At 41.7% G+C, this 18,557-nt stretch overlaps 1 protein-coding gene across 1 annotated transcript in view; it reads right to left on the bottom strand.

Annotated features, from left to right (window-relative positions):
• Nucleotides 1–14,075, bottom strand: part of SIK3 (SIK family kinase 3) — a 421,581-nt gene extending 407,506 nt beyond the window's left edge. Inside the window, exon 1 of the mRNA XM_042780361.1 lies at nucleotides 13,803–14,075. Within this exon, the coding sequence (XP_042636295.1) occupies nucleotides 13,803–14,075 (273 nt within the window). The remainder of the gene's footprint in view (nucleotides 1–13,802) is intronic.
• Nucleotides 14,076–18,557: the final 4,482 nt, after the last annotated feature.

Genomic DNA, 18,557 nt, shown 5'->3' with positions numbered 1-18,557 from the left:
CTTCCTTCCGAGGAGTGGCTGGTGGGTTTGAACCGCCAGCCGTCTGGTTAGCAGGCAAGTGTCTTAGCCACTATGCTACCAGAGCTCCCAAGTGCCAATTCTCACTCAGTTTTTATAAAGCAAAACAAAACTGGAAATCATAGATGATGAATTATGTGTGTGTTTAACGCAAACAAGATGAAGAACTCCAATCAGGGCATCTATATATAAAGAAAAGGCCTTTGCCCTACATCCAAAGATTAAGAAAAGAGTTTTTTAAACAAACAAATGGCAAGGAAAAAGAGTTGGAGGGAAAACAAACAAAAACCTGAAGAGACATATTAATCAATTATCATGTATGGGCATTATTTAGACCTTGAGTCCAATAAAATAAGTAGTTAGAAAAAGAAAAAATATATAGCACATATATGATAATCGGAGAAATTTTAACACTGATTTGATATTTAATTATATTAAGGAATTACTGTTAATTGTTTTAGGTAGGGTAATAGTACTATAGTTTTGAAAAAGAATCCTTGTCTGTTTAGAAATACAGACCAAAATATTTATGGATGAAATTATATGAATCTGGGATTTGCTTCAAAATAAACCAGGAAGGAAGGGAAAGTGAGAAAGGGCAGAGATTGACCATAAAGTGGTCAATGTTTATTTAAACTGAGTGATGGGTCCACGGAGGTTGATTATACTATTCTCTCCATATTTTCGTATGTTTGATTTCCATAATAAACACTTTAAAATATCAGTGAATGAGTACATATTTTATATTAAGATGAAATAGTCTAAGTATATACATGTATCATGATTTCTCATTTTCTCATTTTATCCCAATTGATTAAGCAAGTCATAACTCAAACTTATTGTACAGGTGGGCTTCTATTGGAAATAAAAGAAAAAAGTGTATCATCAGATGCCCAAAATAACAGATAACTCCAAAAAAAAAATAGTTGTAACCCCAAAACACTCTAAGAACACTATAATACATGGCCCAATTACCCTTTAAAATCTCTTAAATAACTCATAAAGTGCAATGCACAAAAGCAAATCCCAATCCAATAGGACTACTGTGTTATTAAATTTATTCACATATTTATCTTTTACAATCTCCCACACCATCTTTTCACCATTGAAAATTAGGAGGACCAATTTACAACTTGCATTACTCTGAAATTCTCACTCAAGTTTGTCAAAGACCAGTCACTTAAAAAAATTTAAAAATCAAAGGTTCCAGTAATCAAGAATTCATTTTTCATAAGCTTTCTTCATTCCTTCAGCAGTTTCTCCTGTTTAGGTTTATGTCCCTTATATCAGGAGAGAGCAATGAGTTATAAAAAACAACTGAAAGGTTGCATTCACATTTCTTCTTTCGTTTTCTCTTCCAGATTTCATTCAGGTAGCTGTTACAGCCCTCTTTTGATTTGTACTATATCCTCCACCACAGGTTGAGAGATGCAGTAGGTACTTAAAAGCCCTACACTCCCATGCCAAGAAAGCAGAAGGGGACACAGATAAGATAAAGACAGGCAGCCCAGCTTTGAGACATGCTGTCTCATATACTGCTGGGGAGGCTAATCTTGGTACAACCTTTCTGGAAATGTAGCAATATATGTATCAGGTGTCTTAAAAACGTGTGTACTTTCTGGCCTAGGAATTTCACTTCCAACAATCTATACTAAGCAGAAATTCAGAAATGCATTAAATTTTTTGCACAAAGATATCATCACAGCAAATTTCTAACAGTGAAAAACTGGAAATAATCTTAAATTATGAAAAAATAATGAAAACAACAGTAAGCATCTAATGAAAAGCATACACCCATTAAAAATTATGTTTACAAATAATTTCTAATGCTGGGGGAAAGCTTATGATTAAAAAAAAAAAGAATAAAATAGCCTATCTATATATTCAATCACCTCATATGTCTGTGAAAGTTGGATAATGAATAAGGAAGATCAAAGAAAAGTTGATGCTTTTGAATTGTGGTGCTAGCGAGGAACACTAAAAATACCATGGATTGCCAGAAGAACAAACAAATCTGTCCCAGGAGAAGTTCAGCTGGAATGCTCCTTGGAAGCGAGAATGGCCAGACTTCACCTCACTTACTTTGGTCACGTGGTCAGAAGGGACCACTCCCTGGAGAAGGATGTCATGCTTGGTAAAGTTGATGGTCAGCAAAAAAGGGAAAGGCCCTCAGCAAGATGGACTGACAATGGCTGCAACGATGGGCTCCAGTACAGCAGGGATTGTGAGGATGGCGCACAACTGGGAAGTGTTTTGTTCTGTTGTACACAGAGTCACTATGAGTCAGAGCTGACTCAACGGCACCTAACAACAAATGATCTCAACTATGTTAAAACATGTGCAGGTTAAAGTAAAAGTATGTTACAATCTTAATGACTGCTGTAAATGGGTGGCAGAATTATGAGTGATTTTTCTTCTACTTTTGTATAATTTTCTGAATTTTCCAAAATTTCTACCATGAGCACAAATTACTTTTATAATTAGAAAAATACAAGGCAAAATGGTAGAGGCAGCCAGCAATAGGCAACCTGGTTGAGGTAAAAGAATTTATGCTTGCTAGCTCTCCTCTTCCTTCTCTCTACCAGGTTCAAGCTGCAAGCATCCAACTGCTCTTTTAATTTTACCCTTAGTCTCCCCTGGCAAAAATAAAATGCATCTTCTTGTCTGCTAATAAAAGTATTTGCTACTTTTTGCATACAGATGACATTAATAACAACTGAATAAATCCATTACAACTGACTAAGGACATCCGATCCTCCGCCTATATGACTATGAAACCAGAAGATCTAGATGGTGCCCAACTACCAATGTCAACCACTTGGAGGGGGATCTATAGAGGAGATCCTGGATACAGTGGGAAAACAATGTGGAACAAAATTCACAAACATTAAAAAAAAAAGGGGGGGGGGGACCAGGTTTGCTGGTCTGATAGAGCCTGGTGGAATCCCTGAGGCAATGGCCCCTAGCTGCCCTTCAGGTCTAGAATTGAACCCATTCCTGTGGCTTCCCGCCAAACAAAAGACAGGCAGATGAGCTGAATATTTACATTGTTGTTGTGTTGTTACGTGCCACCGAGTCTAACTCACAGCAATCCCTCCTTGGGTTTCCGAGGCAGTATCACTACGGAAGTAGATTGCCCAATCTTTCTTCCGAGGAGTGGCTGGTGGGTTTGAATCGCCAGCTTTCTGGTTAGCAGTCAAGTGCCTTAGGCACTATGCTACCAGAGCTCCTGAATATTTACATTAGGTAGACACATTCCTTGGAGATATCAATCATGGGAGAATAAAAGGGCTGTGTATGCACAGGGAGACAGCTCAGAGGGCAGGAGTGCATGGGAAGAAAGAACACAGAGAAGAGTTGGCTATGGGAAGAAAGTAGGAGGAGAGCTGTTGCACTGTGAGAGACTGCAGTCAATGTCATGAGACAAAGTGTAAGTGAACTGCTGTATGGAAGATGAATTTCCTCTGTAAACTTTCACCTAAATCACAATAAAATTAAAAAAAAAAAAAAAAAACCTGAGTAAGGACCAATGACAGGATTTTCTTCCCCCCGCCCCCAAAGCATAATAGTAGTATAAAGAAAAGAACAACTGGTAACTCAACAAATAGTCTAAAGTTATTTCAAGAAGCACTAGCAGCCCAAGACAGCTTAATGGGTCTCCAAAGGAAAAGAGACTGGGGACAGAAGAGGAAAAACTGGAGGCACTCACTGAGTACACAAGTGTTGTTGTTGTTATGTGCCCTCAAGTTAGACACGACTCATAGTGACTTCTCCTTGGGTTTCCCCGGCAGTATCACTACAGAAGTAGATTGCCCAACCTCCTTCCGAGGAGTGGCTGGTGGGTTTGAACCACCAGCCTTCTGGTTAGCAGTCAAATGCCTCAGGCACTACGCTACCAAAACCCCCTGCTAAAGCAAGTAACTCACTGGAGATGAAAGAACCTTCACTAAAGAGACTTGAATTAAATGACAGTGTTCTACTTAAGTTTACTGAGCTTCCTATCAATGGAAATTTGAAATATGCCGAAAGTGTAACTACTTGCCCAGGAAGGTTGTGAAATCTCCTTAATCAGAGAAAAAGTTAGAAAATTGGTTTTTTTAGCATCTTAAATGGAGATAGGAAATTTCAATAGATGTATTAAGAATTTAAAAACAAACTCAGCCCTTATTTTTTAAAATCTTATATTCATTCAGTGAGTATTTACAGATGTTGGACTAAAACCAAGGGGAAAAAAAAACACTGCCACTGAGTTGATTCCAACTCATAGCTAGCCCCACAAGTTTCTAAGGCTGTAAATCTTTATGGAAGCAAACTACCTCACTAACCCACCCCACCCCATATAGGCACAGTGGCTGCTGGGTTCCAATCACCAAGCTTTTGGTTAGCAGCTGAATGCGTTAACCATGGCCCTACCAGAGCTCATTTAGACCTTGTACTGTTGTTGTTGTTGTTATTTGCCATCAAGTCAGCCCCGACTCATAGCAACCACTCCTTGGGTTTCCGAGGCAGTATCACTACAGAAGTAGATTGCCCCATCTTCCTTCCAAGGAGTGGCTGGTGGGTTTGAACCGTCAATCCTCTGGTTAGCAGTCAAGTGCCTTAGGCACTACGCTACCAGAGCTCAGACCTTGTACTAAGTACTGGAAATATAGCAGCAAATAACAGATTGAAATTTTTGCCCTCATGGAGCTTACATTAAGTTATCACATGGTACCATTCTAAGGATCAATAAAAGCTGGATATTTTCAGGGGGTTTTTTGTTCGTTCTTTAATAAAATGATTTTTAGAAATTTCAAGCATAGTAAAGCACTGTAAGAAAGCAAACACCAATTAGCACTTGGACTGATCAGGTGAAGCTCTTATTATATGTTTGCAAGACAAGACTTGTGTGTCTTAGGTAATGGGGTAGCAGAAAGACTTAATGTCAGTCACTGTATATTCCTTTGTACCTTTTGAATTTTATACCATAGCCATCCATCCCTACTTCTAAATCAATAATTTTTCACAAATTCATTGGATGGATCAATAGCTGGATGGAGTGAATGAATTAATTTTCAAGTTTCTTCTCCAAAAAGTTAAGTCTCAAAGACTTTGGGTAGCTAATCTAAATTTTCACATTCAGTTCTTTTGGGGGTAGGTATATGAACTGAAGTTTTTGCTGGTAAGGCATATGCTGGAGCTGAAACAAGGCAGTAATGTGATAATTTCTCAGAACTTCCTAATCAAAACCTAAATTTAGTTTAAGATAACTAGCCAAAAGTATCCAACTGCGTGAACCCAACCTACACAGACAAGCTTAGATAGGAGATGGATTTGCTTCTCCTTCCTTTTTATTTTCTGGGAAATGTGTGAAATATTCACAGTCTGATTCCTGCCTCCTTGAAAAGTCTAACTTCTGAGACAAAATGTTTATCAGTGGCCAGGGACTCCTGGTCTACAGTGGATCACACACCTGCTGAACAGAAATATCTCCTTAATTTCATGATGGCTCCTCCAACAGTTTTGTACTGATGGAATTTTATTCTGAAGAGATAGCAAAAGAAGCATTTTTAAGCTAATTCACCCAATATTGTTGAAACTTCTCAAAGACACTGTCTAAGCTACTTATTAGTAATTACTGATTATATAAGGACAAAATCCCCACAAGAATATATATATATAATTTTCATCCTCTGACTGTTATCAGTCATCCACAGAACCGGATGACTACACTGTTAAGCCAGAAAGAGACCAAACTACTCCCTATTAGGAGAAGGTAAGAACTCACCTGATAGGTGAGGTCATTCTCCTTGGGAAGAGTTATAGCTCTTAGAACAGAAACTAGAAGCACATAAAGAAAGCCCTAAATAAGTGATTCTCCTGACCCTTACCTGTGTCATCAAAGTATGTCTCTTGATGACTTATTTTCTTAATGGATTTTAAGATGGCATCATCCTCTGGTAACTGGTAAAGATCTGGTGAGGAGTCCATCTAAGATAGACTAGCCCAACAGAGCATAAGTATAATGACCCATATATCCTGAGAATGATCTGGATACAATGGCAAAGAAAACTAGATAAGGCACACTATTTTTATGGTCATGGTATTTTATGTTTGTTTATTTCCACTTTTACTTCCTTGAAATTTTGAAAGTATTTTTGTGACACCTCAGTCCTGTCAAGGGGATGAAGAACAGGAGTATTTGAGTAGGAGCTTTAAAGGCAAAGCAGTGAACTCCTAGAGACTGCCGACAAGTGGCAGGGGTGACAGAGTAAAAGAATGCCAAAGGACAGATGAAAGATAGTTTTAGTGCATTCACTCTTCCACCCTACTTGAAAATGTTTCCTTTCTTTATGACATCTCACTCATAGAGTTTGCTTTAATAGAGAGGATAATTATCTTAAGTTGTTTCTCCAATAAGAAAGCAAGTGCCCCAGGAGCAAAGGCAAAGTATTCTATGATTGGAGGAGTCAAGGTAGAGTTAACAAGGGGTACAAATGCCTGGATTTTAATGCCAGTTCCCCCACTAACCAGTGATAGGACTCTGGGTACTTGGGAGGGGGGAATAAATCTAGTGAAAAATTGGCCTAGAGGACTTTAAAGGAGCTCTAGTGGCGACTGGACAAGGCATTTGGCTACTAACCAGAAGGTCACAGTTCAAAGCCACCAGCCGCTCCACAGAAGGAAGATGGGGTGATCTACTTCCGTAAAGATTTACAGCCTATGAAACACCATGGTGTCTCTATAAGTCAGAATCGACTAGATGACAGTGAATTTGGTTGTGTGTTTTTTTTCCTTTTTTTAAAATAAAACCTGTGATTCTAAATTTGTTAAGTCCATCTTTCTAGCCAGTGGAAAATAAGGAGTTGGAATACAGCATCTCTAGGTCTTCTCTTATAGTGTGAAAGAATGGAAGTTGTTAAAACTGAACATCTCCCCATCTCAAGAAATACATCTGAAAAGGCTTTTTGCCCTTACCTATAAAATAATTCACATGAGCTTTTAAAAATATAAATCAGATCATGTCAGTGCCTCTGCTTTGATGTCAATCTACTGTTTCATACCCAATTCCCTAAAAAGGCTGAAGAGACCTATATAATCAGACCCCGTCTTCCTTTCTGACCTCATTCCTTACTGTCCTCCCCCTATTCATTAAGTTCTAAGCAAAATGACCTTCAAGCTAATCTTTCAACATGAACCAAGCTCATTCTCACCCCCAAGGCCTTTGTACTTGCTATGCCTTCTGCTTGGAATGTTTTGTCTTCCAAATCTTCCCAGGCTGGCTTTTCTGGTCTCAGCTCAAATATCACACCTTGCACAGGCCTTCCGTGCCACCGTATGTGAAGCAGCACTCCCCCACAGATACTCTCTAACCTATTAATTACACTTCATTTTATTCATAGTATTTATCATATATGAAGTTATTTGTTGACATGTTTCTTGTCTGCCTCCTCCCACTAAAAAGTAAGCTCCAGAAAGGCAGGGGAGCTTTTTCTCTCTTGTTCATCAGTATACTCCAGAGCATCCAACAGAACCTGACACAAAAATGTGCTTTCACCGTACAACTATGAGACCAGAGGAACTAGATAGTGCCCAGCTTCCACTGTCAACCACTCACAGGGGGCTCTATGTAGGAGATCCTGGATAGAGTGGGATAACAATGTGGAACAAACTCAAAATCATTTGAAAAATGAAAAAAGGGACCAGGTTTGCTGGTCTGATAGAGCCTGATGGAACCACTGTGACTATGGCCCTTAGCTGCCCTTCAGGTCTGGAACTGAACCCGCACCTGTGGCTTCCAGCCAAACAGAAGACAGGCATATGAGGTGAACATTTACACTGGGTAGATACACTCCTTGGAGAGAACAATGATGGGAGAATAGAAGGGCTGTGCATGGACAGAGACATAGCTCAGGGGGCAGGAGTGCATGGAGGGAAGGACACAGTGAAGGGGAACTACAGGGAAGAACTGGTAGGGCAGCTGTTACATTGTGGTAAATTGTAGTCAGTGTCATGAGACAAAGTGTATGTGAACTGCTGTATAGAAAGTGAACTTCCTTTGTGAACTTTCACCCAAATCATAATTTAAAAGAAAAAAAAAATGTGCTTTCAGTAAATATGTGCTGAATGAATGAATGGATAAGGAATAGGTACAATGATGTCTTAGGTGTTTTTTACAATTAGAGAGGCTCTGGTGAATAGAGAGCATCTATTTTTCTTTTCAAAGCATCCATTTTGTTCTCTTTTATGCTGCGAACCAGAAAACATTAGCCAGACTGATGCCTGGAAAATGAAAACAGCACTTCTGGCAGAGAAGTAACTAGTCTGGGCACCTCTGGCTTGAGCCAGATCTATGACTTTCTAGGGAGCTGGCACCAAAGTCAGAATGTTAAAATAAACAGCTTTGATACTGAAAGTGAAATACTGGTGTTTTAATTTTGGAGAGACTAGTCCCAATCCATCCTAGCTCTTCAGTGTCAACAAAGTTAGTAACCCATCCTAACTATATACATCAAAACGAAGTTTGTAATCTTTCAATAATCACTTCTAGATTATCTAGGGATGGGACTTAAAAAATTCATATCCACTGCCATTGAATCAATTCCTACTCTTAGCCACCCCTATTGGGTTTCCAAGGCTGTAAATCTTTACAGAAGTAGACTGCCTCATCTTCCTCCTACAGAGCAGCTGGTGGGTTTGAACCACCAACCTTCCGGTTATTAGCCAAATGGCCTTACCCACTAAACTGCCAGAGCTTCTTAGGATGGGACTATCTTCCTCAAATGTAGTTAATGTAAATATTGTTTTCAATTTTTTTGACATAATTCTCTCTTCTATTTATCAGTGAATTTTGTTTTCAGCTTTCTAATGAGCACAAGTATCATCACATCTGCTTCATTAAACTCTTCCTTAGAAGTAAAAATGATGCTATTAACCCACTTTGAGTTGTTCTCCTTGTGAAAATGAGTTTGCACAAAACCACAGAGCACACAGTTCTGTCCTGACTGGTCAGGATTTGCAATGGGGTCATGGCGCAAAACATTCCTCTGTGTAATAGTTAAGAATCCTGACCTTGGCCTTCTAAGTAGCACACTCTCCACCCAAGTGCAAATGTGTTCTTAAGCTTATAGGAATATTACTTCATATTCTCCACCAAACTTAAGTGAACCTGGTGAATAAACTACACTCAAACTCTGTTCCATCACCAATGTGACAAGGATTACTTGCATAAAACACACTGAAAATTCAGGGCAGCCCAAGAAAAAAACAATGATAGGCACAGTTCTCATTAGACAAGTCTAGTCACTATTTAAAAAGAAAAAAAAAAAATGTTCAACTAAAGGGAAATTTGTTTTTAATGACAATTTCATGAATTAGCCTACAGGAATTAAACCCAACTATCTTAAAGTACACCTAAATAGTAGCAAACTATGTTTTTCACTCAAGGTGAGACCTACCTACACAAAACTGATGGCAGATGTACTCATGAAGTGTTCCCAAGGAATAAAAAACAAAAAAGGAAGACTGTACTTTATTTGATTACTATAGCATCTGATGATGATGATAATGATAAGTGATAACATTTATTATGTGCCAGGCACTGTTCTAAGAGCTTTACATGTATTATTTTATTTAATCCTCATAACACCCAAACTTGTGAGGCAAGTACTACTGTCATCTCATTTTACAAGTGAGGAAAACAAAGGACAGAGCAGTTAAGTAAGTTCCCAAGATCACCTGGCTATTAAGGAAGAGAGGATTCAAGCCCAGACAATATTATCCAAATCTCAAGTTTTTACCACAAGCCAATATTAGGCAAGTGTCATATATTTGTTGAAATATAGTTTTAAAGTATTTGGCCAATGGCTTTTATACTCATGCTCTGGTGGTGTAGTGCCTAAGGCATCTGACTGCTAACCAGAAGGCTGGCGGTTCAAACCCACCAGCCACTCCCAGGCAGGAAGAATGGGCAATCTACTTCTGTAGTGATACTACCTTGGAAACCGAAGGATGAGTCACTACAAGTCGGATTTGACTCCACGGCAGTGACTGTGTGTGTGTGTGTGTGTGTGTTACTTTAAATGTGTGTATGTGTGTATTTGTTTATTTACTTATACAAAATATATATACTTTTTTCCTCCTGAATTTGTTCCCATTCATCCAACTATTGTTGTTGTTGTTAGTTGGCATTGAGTCCACTCTGACTCACACTGTGCAGAGCAGAACAGCTCCATAGGGCTTTCAAGGCTTTTGGAATCAGATCGCCAGGCCTGGGTTCAAACCATCAACCTTTTGGCTAGCAGTTGAGCGCTAAACCATTTATGCCACCCAGAGACTCCATTCATCCAACTAGTGAAGGCACAATTAGACAGAGATAACAGACTATAAGCAATCTGAAGGCAGAAAACCCATCTTTTTATTTCTTTAATATGTATCTTGTCCTGCTATAAGAACATAGAGAATCTCAGCCCCTCCAAAACAATTAAATCAAAAAAAGGTAGAACAAAGACAGCCAGGGCAAGCTGCTGACCAAAGTATGTCACAGATGAATATTCTCTCCTGTTAACAGTTCTGCAGTGCCACGCTCAGCACCGCAGTGCTGCCAATATTAAGTCTGAGCTCATGGATGCTGTGCTGTACAAGTCATCCCAGTATCCCACTCTGGAGGTTTGAGAGTTAACAGAATTTGGGAAAGGGCCAGCTTCACCATTTATTGTTGGATGGAGTGCAGTATCTTAGTCAATAAATGAAGTTTACTTTAGCCTCTTAGTCCTTGGAATGGGTAGTGTGTATAGGAAAAGGTGATCATTGATATTCCTCTGATATTTAGAAAATGCCTGTTACCTAACCTCCTTCAGTCAGAAAAAGTATCATATGAATTAGCAGAGTATGATTTGGTTTTATGGTTATAAAAATATACACACTATTTAGTGACCCACAGGAAAAAAAAAAAAAAGGAGAAAGAAAGAAAGAAATATAACTCTAAAAGACAGATAAAACCAAAAATAATGATATACTCCAGAAAGGGGGGGGGGGGAGCTTTCTTTGGTTCCAAGTGATCTGACTGCAGAAGTAAGATAAATGCTGCAGTACATGGGTAGAAAAATCTACCTACCTGAGTAGCAGCGGCAGCAGCAGCTTCTGCAACTTCCAGTACCTATGCACCTTCCCTGCCATTATATAACCAAATCATGGCCTTAATAGGCCATCACACTGTATGTCAACAGCTGTTAGGCACATCTAAGCTGTCAGCCTTTGAGAACTCATTCCAACATGGATTCAGATAAGCATGTAGCAGGCCAAAATATTCTCATCTTTTACCCAGAGCACATGACAACTCCTTGTGAATTAAGCTTCACTCATGTCGTCACAGTAATTTAAGCAGGGAAAGATACGGCACTAGTAACTGTAACTAGGAAATTGCACACTGCTATAGAAACACAAATGAATGCTGGTGTGGTACCATCACACTTGCAATTCATTGTCCAAGTCATTTCAATCTCATTCAAGACTAACTGCACACCACAAATGATCAAAGATAAAAACCAACATAAACAGTGACACCCGTTTATAAACAAGCTGATGTTGAAAATGCTGCAGTCCTAAAGGATACCAAAGCCTCAGAGAAACACTATGAGGAAAGAAAGGGGGAAAAAAACTGGAAAATTAGAAAGCGGACAGACTAGCCACAATTAGCCACTGGCTTTGCTGACTACTGAAGATAGAAATGTCTCTTTTATATATAAAGCCAAGAATCAACTGTTAGCAATTACATTTACAAAAACATGCAACCATGTCTGTCACAGATTTTCATCAATATTTTGGTGTATTCAAGGACTAGGAGACAGAAAATTCTTTAAATCACAAATACCATAAACCAAGCAACCAATTAAGTTCGTGAAGTCTATCCCCAAGAGGTTAGAGCAAACTAATCACAGGAGCACAATGCGATTACTCGGAAGAGTATTAATCGGAAGAAGGGGCGAGGGGAGGGCGGAGGAAATACCAAAACAAGGACCAAGGCATGGACAACTAGATTTGTTTGTGAGTATAAGTTTAGCTTAGCTAACATAAACAGGACTGGAAACTCTCAGGGGGAGAAGATGCATCGGAGTCTACCCCCTCAGGCTCAGTCTATTCCCCTCAGGGTCTGAGGGTAATGTCTAGAACACTGGACTTTGGTATCTCTTTCAACTCTGAACTGCAGACATGAAGCCCTCAGATAAAAACTGACAAAAAGGCTGAAGGGGGCCCTCCAGAGGAAGTGAAACTGACCAATCAATTCTCCACAGCCACCCACCCTGCCACCCTGGTAAGAGGGGCCCCTTGTAGTCTTTGACAGAAAAGGGCAGTAGGGAAAGGAATTTCAGGCTGCAAAGGATCAGGAGAGAAAACTTAGATAAGTCATCGGCACCTAAAACAAGCAAGTTAACTGTTGCCATAAAAGCAAAAACAAGGTAGGTGCTAATAACCAGAGGCTACAGGTTGAGGAGGTGAGAGGAACTGATGTGGCTTTGGAGGAAGCAGCAGTAGCTATAAAGGTTCTTCATTAGTGAGGTTGAAGAAAACACAAACTACAGTTTTCAATGTAATGAATGACTACATTAAAAGTCAAGTGAGACATAGACTGAAGAAAGAAATCTGGAGTAAAAGTGGGGCTTTATTGAACCCATCAAGTCAAAATACATTATCTGTATTTCCTCCAAAAAGAAAAAATACACACACACACACAAACGGCTTCCTAATTGACCTTGGCCAATTTCAATACTACAGCTCCTCAAATCCCTTGCGAACCAAAGGGTCCAACTGAGTGTTATCCTCCTAACAATCTAGTGTCTAGGTTCCTCCTATACCTCCCCAGTTTCTATGCTTTCCCCTCACCATCAAAATCCCACCCCAGGTTTATAAAGCCCACAATTCCAGACCCTCCAACAACTAAAAATAATGAGCAATCCAGCCCATCAAAATTGTTTAACCCCTGATTACCTAGTGCTAACATAGACCTGGGGCCCCTTGGACCTCTGTTCCCAAGACCCCAGGTATTCCCAGGATCCAATCCCCTTCCTACAGCCAAGCAAAGTAATTTTCCCCTAACTTTCCATTTTCTTCATTGCCTCCTCCAATAATATGATTTCTCCTCAAGTTCCCATTCCCACCACCTATCAGTCTCAGACCATCAACTGCTAATTTGTGTCCCTGTCATAACGTACCAAGTTCCTCATACTTCCCAATACACACTCCCAGTATATGTCCCAGCCATCCTTACCCCTCAAAAGCCCCGGTCTGCCAGTTTATGCTTGTCTTCCACCCACCCCCCCATCTTCCTGGTCCACATTTCATATGCCCATGCCCTCGTTCCGTTCTGATTTCCTAATTACTGGTTCCAGAGTCTTCCAGCTTACTGTCTCTTGGCTCCCTCGGAGTTCCAAACCTCTTCTTTCCAATCACCCCTTCTAGTGCCCCTCACACACCTCTGAGAACCCCTTCCCATCCCCAGTTCCTCAATTCCCCAGGTCCCGGTGCTCAATGGCCCCCTTTGCCCCCTCTGCTGTTGAGTTTCACTGTCTCAGGTCCCCCGGTTTCCCGTACCTTCCGCTCGCCCTTCTCCTGACTTGCCACCAGACAGCCCCCCTACTCGTGTCCCTGGTCCCGACGCTCTCCAATACCCAAAGCCCCACTCGCTGCGCCCAAGCCTGAAACCCCGACCCCCTTAGCCTCAGTGTCGCGGATCTCTCCTGCCCCCGCCACTCTGACGGTCCCGGGCTGCACAGTCCCCCAGCCGCCCGGTCCCGTCGCGACAGTACCTTGGCCTTGGTGACCAGGTGCGTGGCCCGCTTGACCACAGCAAAGTTGCCCTTGCCGATGGTGCGGTCGATCTCGTAGTAGCCGATGCGGGCAGGCACCGGCCCGCGGGAGGCCGGGGCTGCGGGACGCGGCTGGCCAGCCGCCGGGGTCACAGCAGCAGGAGCGGCCGGGGCCCCCGGGGCAGGCGGAGGCAGCAGGCGGCCCGCCGGCCCGGCTCCCCCCACTCCAGCCCCGGCAGCTCCGCCAGCTCCGCTCGCCGCCGTCGCCGCCATCTTGTTGTGCAGTGAAAACTCCGGGGCCGCGGGGAGCCGGCAGAGGGGGAGGGGGTAAAGGGGGGCGGGAAAAGCAGGGGGGGGGCCTGAAGGACGTCACTCCGGGAGGCGGAGCGCCCGCGCCACCGGGCGCCCAGCGCCATGGCAACCACTTGTCACGTGCCGACGCGCGTCACTGCCAAGAGCCATGGCAACCGTGACCTCACCGGCGAGCTCGACCTTCCCACGTGGGCTCTGGTTCATTAGGCCCTGGCTCCCGGGTGCCCCCCTCTGGGGATGAGGCAGTGGGAACTTGAAGTGTGCCGGCAAGTTCGAAGCCTCTGTAGCGTTTCCCGAGTCCTGGGGTGCATTATGCCTGACCCAAAGGCCCCCCATTAGTCCCTGGAATCGCTAATTTGACCCCTGCTATGACCTCTGTCCCAGTAATGAAGTATTTCCTCATCACCAAAAATACCAGGCTTGTCCCACTTTAGCCCTTGAGGCCACAAAGGCAGGAATAGCTACAGTATTTAAGTAACTAACCAAGTTGGTAGCAAAGCAGGGAAATTCTTCAGCAAGATTTCTTCCTCTTAATAAAACCCAGCTCATCCTGTACAATCATTCTAATTGTTACCGAATATAGGGGAATGGGGAAATTAGGATTTACGTTTTCAACGACTGAGAAACTAGTCCAAAGACGCATTCCAGTCATTGAGTGGGCGAGGGTCAGAGAAGGTACGTCATTTTCCTTCCTACCTCCCCCGTCTCTGAACAATCATACAGTGAAGTATCTGTCAAAGTGCTTGTACAGTGTTTCTGTTGCTTGTGTAACCTCAATGAAGCAGTGGTGCATGTTGTCCAGTAAGCCATGTCATATTTAAAGAACACAGTCAGTTAGGCAAAATACATAATAAACAAAAACCTCATCCTTACTAGTGACTTTCCAAGGACATTAAAGATGATCAAATTCATAACTCTGACAATAAATCTCATAGTCCTTTTTCTTTCCTCCCCTATTATCAGTTATCCCACAACTTTCAGAGCTTCTCACCAGCTCCCAGCCTTACCCGTCTCTGCTTTTCCCCCTCCTTCTATTAAGTAAATTAATTTAATTGCTTTAGATAGAGCTGGGTGGGGTGAGGTAAGGAATTGAGCTGGAATTGGGCAGGCTGGAGAAGAAGTGAAGACTGTGAACACTTTAATATTAGTAAAATGTATTCTATCTAGTCTTGGTCCATCCACATCTATGTCTCTCTTAATAGAGCAAGTTCCTTAGTGGCAGAAATGTGTCGCCAGGTCACTGTATGTACAATATCAAAAACTGACACCAAGGGCACTATAAATATGTAAGGAGAACACAGTTTCACTCTCTGACAAAAGGACATTTACTAGCACTCTGCGTCCCCATCTGACTATGAGTAATGGCTGGGCCCAGGATGGGACAGGAGGGTCATTTCATGATTGTCTTGAATCAATTCCCTGTTGGCTATTCCAAATCGCCAACACAATTAACACTAATTGGCTTCTTTAGTAGCAAATAAGGACAAGGATGAAGTGGTTCTCAGCTTCTTGCACTGGTTAAACTCTCTCTTTCCTCCACTGAGCTCATTCAATCACAGATCAATGATGGGGCATGGCCAACCTCTCTTACACTTCTTAGTCCCACTCACCTGCTTCTAACAGAGACTGAATGTTAACTTTGGTGCTGGAGCCCAGTTTTACCATTGGACTAGGAGGGGCCCCCAGAGAAACCCTGGCTGTCTAGAAAGGCAAGGAAAGAATCTTTCACTCTGAAAGTTGCAGGAGCAGCAGGGAAAACATTCTCGCTGGTGACTGTCCAGCTTCCTCACCACTCACAGGGATCATTTGGACATCAAGTATCACAACTTCTGCTGCTCTCTGGAGGGTGTCGAAAACAAAGAAGCCTCTGGGGAGGACTAGAAAATGCAGCATTGGTCTAATTTCCAAAGAGAAAAAGCAAATCACTGTAGTTTCTTAATAATAATCAGAATGCATTACGTTGTGTGTTAGTATCATTTGTGCTCTCTGTCTATATGGATTGAGGGTAGTAGATAGTGTGTCTGTTTGAAACTTGGGTAAAGACTTGCTGAAGAGTCCTCTTTTATGAGAAGAATACAGAAAAGTAGGGGAGGGGATTGATTAAAGAAGTCCATCAGGGAAAAAAAAAAAAGTGTTTGTATGTATTCAGTAAGAACTGTATTGAGTACCAAAGACTGAGTTAGGTTTTGGGAGGACCTGTGTAGAAAGGGGGATCCTAAACTGAATAAAACACAGCATCTTCCCTGGAGGTACACACAGTCAATAATAATAATAATTTGCCAGGCACTGTGCTAAACAGTTTACATAAATTAACTCACTGAATCCTCACAACAACCCTGTGAGATGATGATATTATCCCCATTTTGCTGATAAGGAAAATGAGGCACAGAGGGATTAAGAGAACTGGCCAAGGCCATAGAGCTCTTCAAACGCAGGAGGTAAAGGCTGAGTGCTTCCCCACTGTATTACAATGCCTGTCCAGGTGGGAGCTAGTAGGAAAAGGGTTTCTCCAAAAGCCCAGGATAACTGATCTCAGCTTAACCCCAGGGAAGAAGCCTTTGAGAGTTCTTGAGAAGCAGGTGGCTGAGGCATATCAGTTAGGAACAATGGACTTTGAAATGAATGAAGCATCTCTGATGGCTTCACTTGTAAACTGCACCAAAAAGAGGCTTGCTGGTGGTGACCTTAAGAGGCTGGCAGAGAAAAAATAGGGGCAAATTTAGGCATAATGCCTAAGGCACTTGACTGCTAACCTGAAGGTTAGCGGTTCAAACCCACCAGCCACTCCTCAGAAGGAAGACTGAGCAATCTACTTCCACAGGGATACCGCCTCAGAAACCCAAAGAAGGGTTGCTATGAGTCGAATCAACTTGACAGTAGTGACTTTGGTTGGTTTTTTTTTTTTTTTGGTTTAATTCATGGCATAAATAGACTGTCAAGTATAACCCAAAAGGCACAAACAGCAGAAGATAAACTTGATGATTGGGATCTTCTAAAAATTAAATTTTTATGTCTTTCAAAAGACTTCTCCAAAAGAGTAAAAAGAGAACCTACAGATTGGGAAAAAAAAATATTCAGCAATGACATACCTGACAAGGGACTTATCTCTAAAATTCATAGAAAACTCCAACACCTCAACAACAAAAGACAAACAATCCAATAAAAAAATGGGCAAAAGACATGAATAAACACTGCACCAAAGAAGATATTCAGGTGGCCCACAAACAAATGAAGAATTGTTCATGATCATTAGCCATTAGAGAGATGAAAATTGAAACGAGATACCATCTCACTCCAGCACTAATAGCAAAGTTCAACAAGACAAAAAATAACAAATACTGGTGAGGATGCAGAGAGATTGGGACTCTCATACACTGCTGATGGGACTGTAAAATGATATAACCACTGTGAAAAGCAGTCTGGCAATTCCTTAAAAAGTTGGAATTAGATATGCCATTTATACAGCAATCCCATTACTAGGTATATATCCTAAAAAAGTGAGAGCCAGGACAAGAACAGATATACGCACACCCATGTTCATCACAACACTATTTACAATAGCAAAAAGATGGAAGCAACCTACATGCCCATCAACAGAAGAATGGGTAACCAAACTATGGTACATACACACAATGGAATATTCTGCAACCCTAAAAAATAATGTAGAATCTGCAAAACACCGCATAACATGGGTGAACTTGGAGAACATTGTGCTGACTGAAATAAGTCAATCACAGAAGGACAAATATTATATTAGTTCACTATTGTAAAAAGTCAAGGAAAGGTTTATATATGGAAGGAAGCTGTCTTTGTTGGTTACAAATGATGGGAGGGGAGGCAAAGGAACACTGCTAGATAGGTGGAGACAAGTATTGATTTGGGTGAAGGGAAGGGCAGTGTACCAAAAGTAAGTGATCAACACAGTGGCACAGAGGAAGAGGAAGACAGAGAGTTACCAGGAGGTACAGACAGCAAAGATGAACCCTTTTGCATATACAGTCCTGCATTATCAATGATGGCAAGCATTGATCTATAGGTGGATAGATGGGTGAACAGGCTGAATGATTAGGTATGTCTAGGCTGGGGGGTGGGTAGAGAATATGCCCATGACCATGTATAGGGTTGGCAGGCGATGTTTCTACATGTATATTTGTATGTGCTGTAAGAATGTCTGAGTGTATAGTGGAGCTGACATGGGGCAAGGTTGTGGTGGCTTCTTGGCCATAGCCAGCTACCTTGAGGGGCCATGTAGTTGGACCTGTGAGCTTAGGAGCATGGTTGCAGAGGACATCAAGCTCAATTAGCATAACATACTACACAAAAACATTGATCTATATCCTACTTAGGGGAGCCCTGGTAGCATAGTGGCTAAGACACTTGCCTGCTAACCAGATGGCTGGCGGTTCAAACCCACCAGCCACTCCTCGGAAGGAAGGTTGGGCA

This window comes from Orycteropus afer, unplaced genomic scaffold (genome assembly GCF_000298275.1).
Source record: "Orycteropus afer afer isolate SDZICR_OR568_19922 unplaced genomic scaffold, OryAfe1.0 scaffold00036, whole genome shotgun sequence".
Taxonomy (NCBI): Eukaryota; Metazoa; Chordata; class Mammalia; order Tubulidentata; family Orycteropodidae; genus Orycteropus; species Orycteropus afer.
This window is presented reverse-complemented; position numbering and strand designations above follow the sequence as displayed.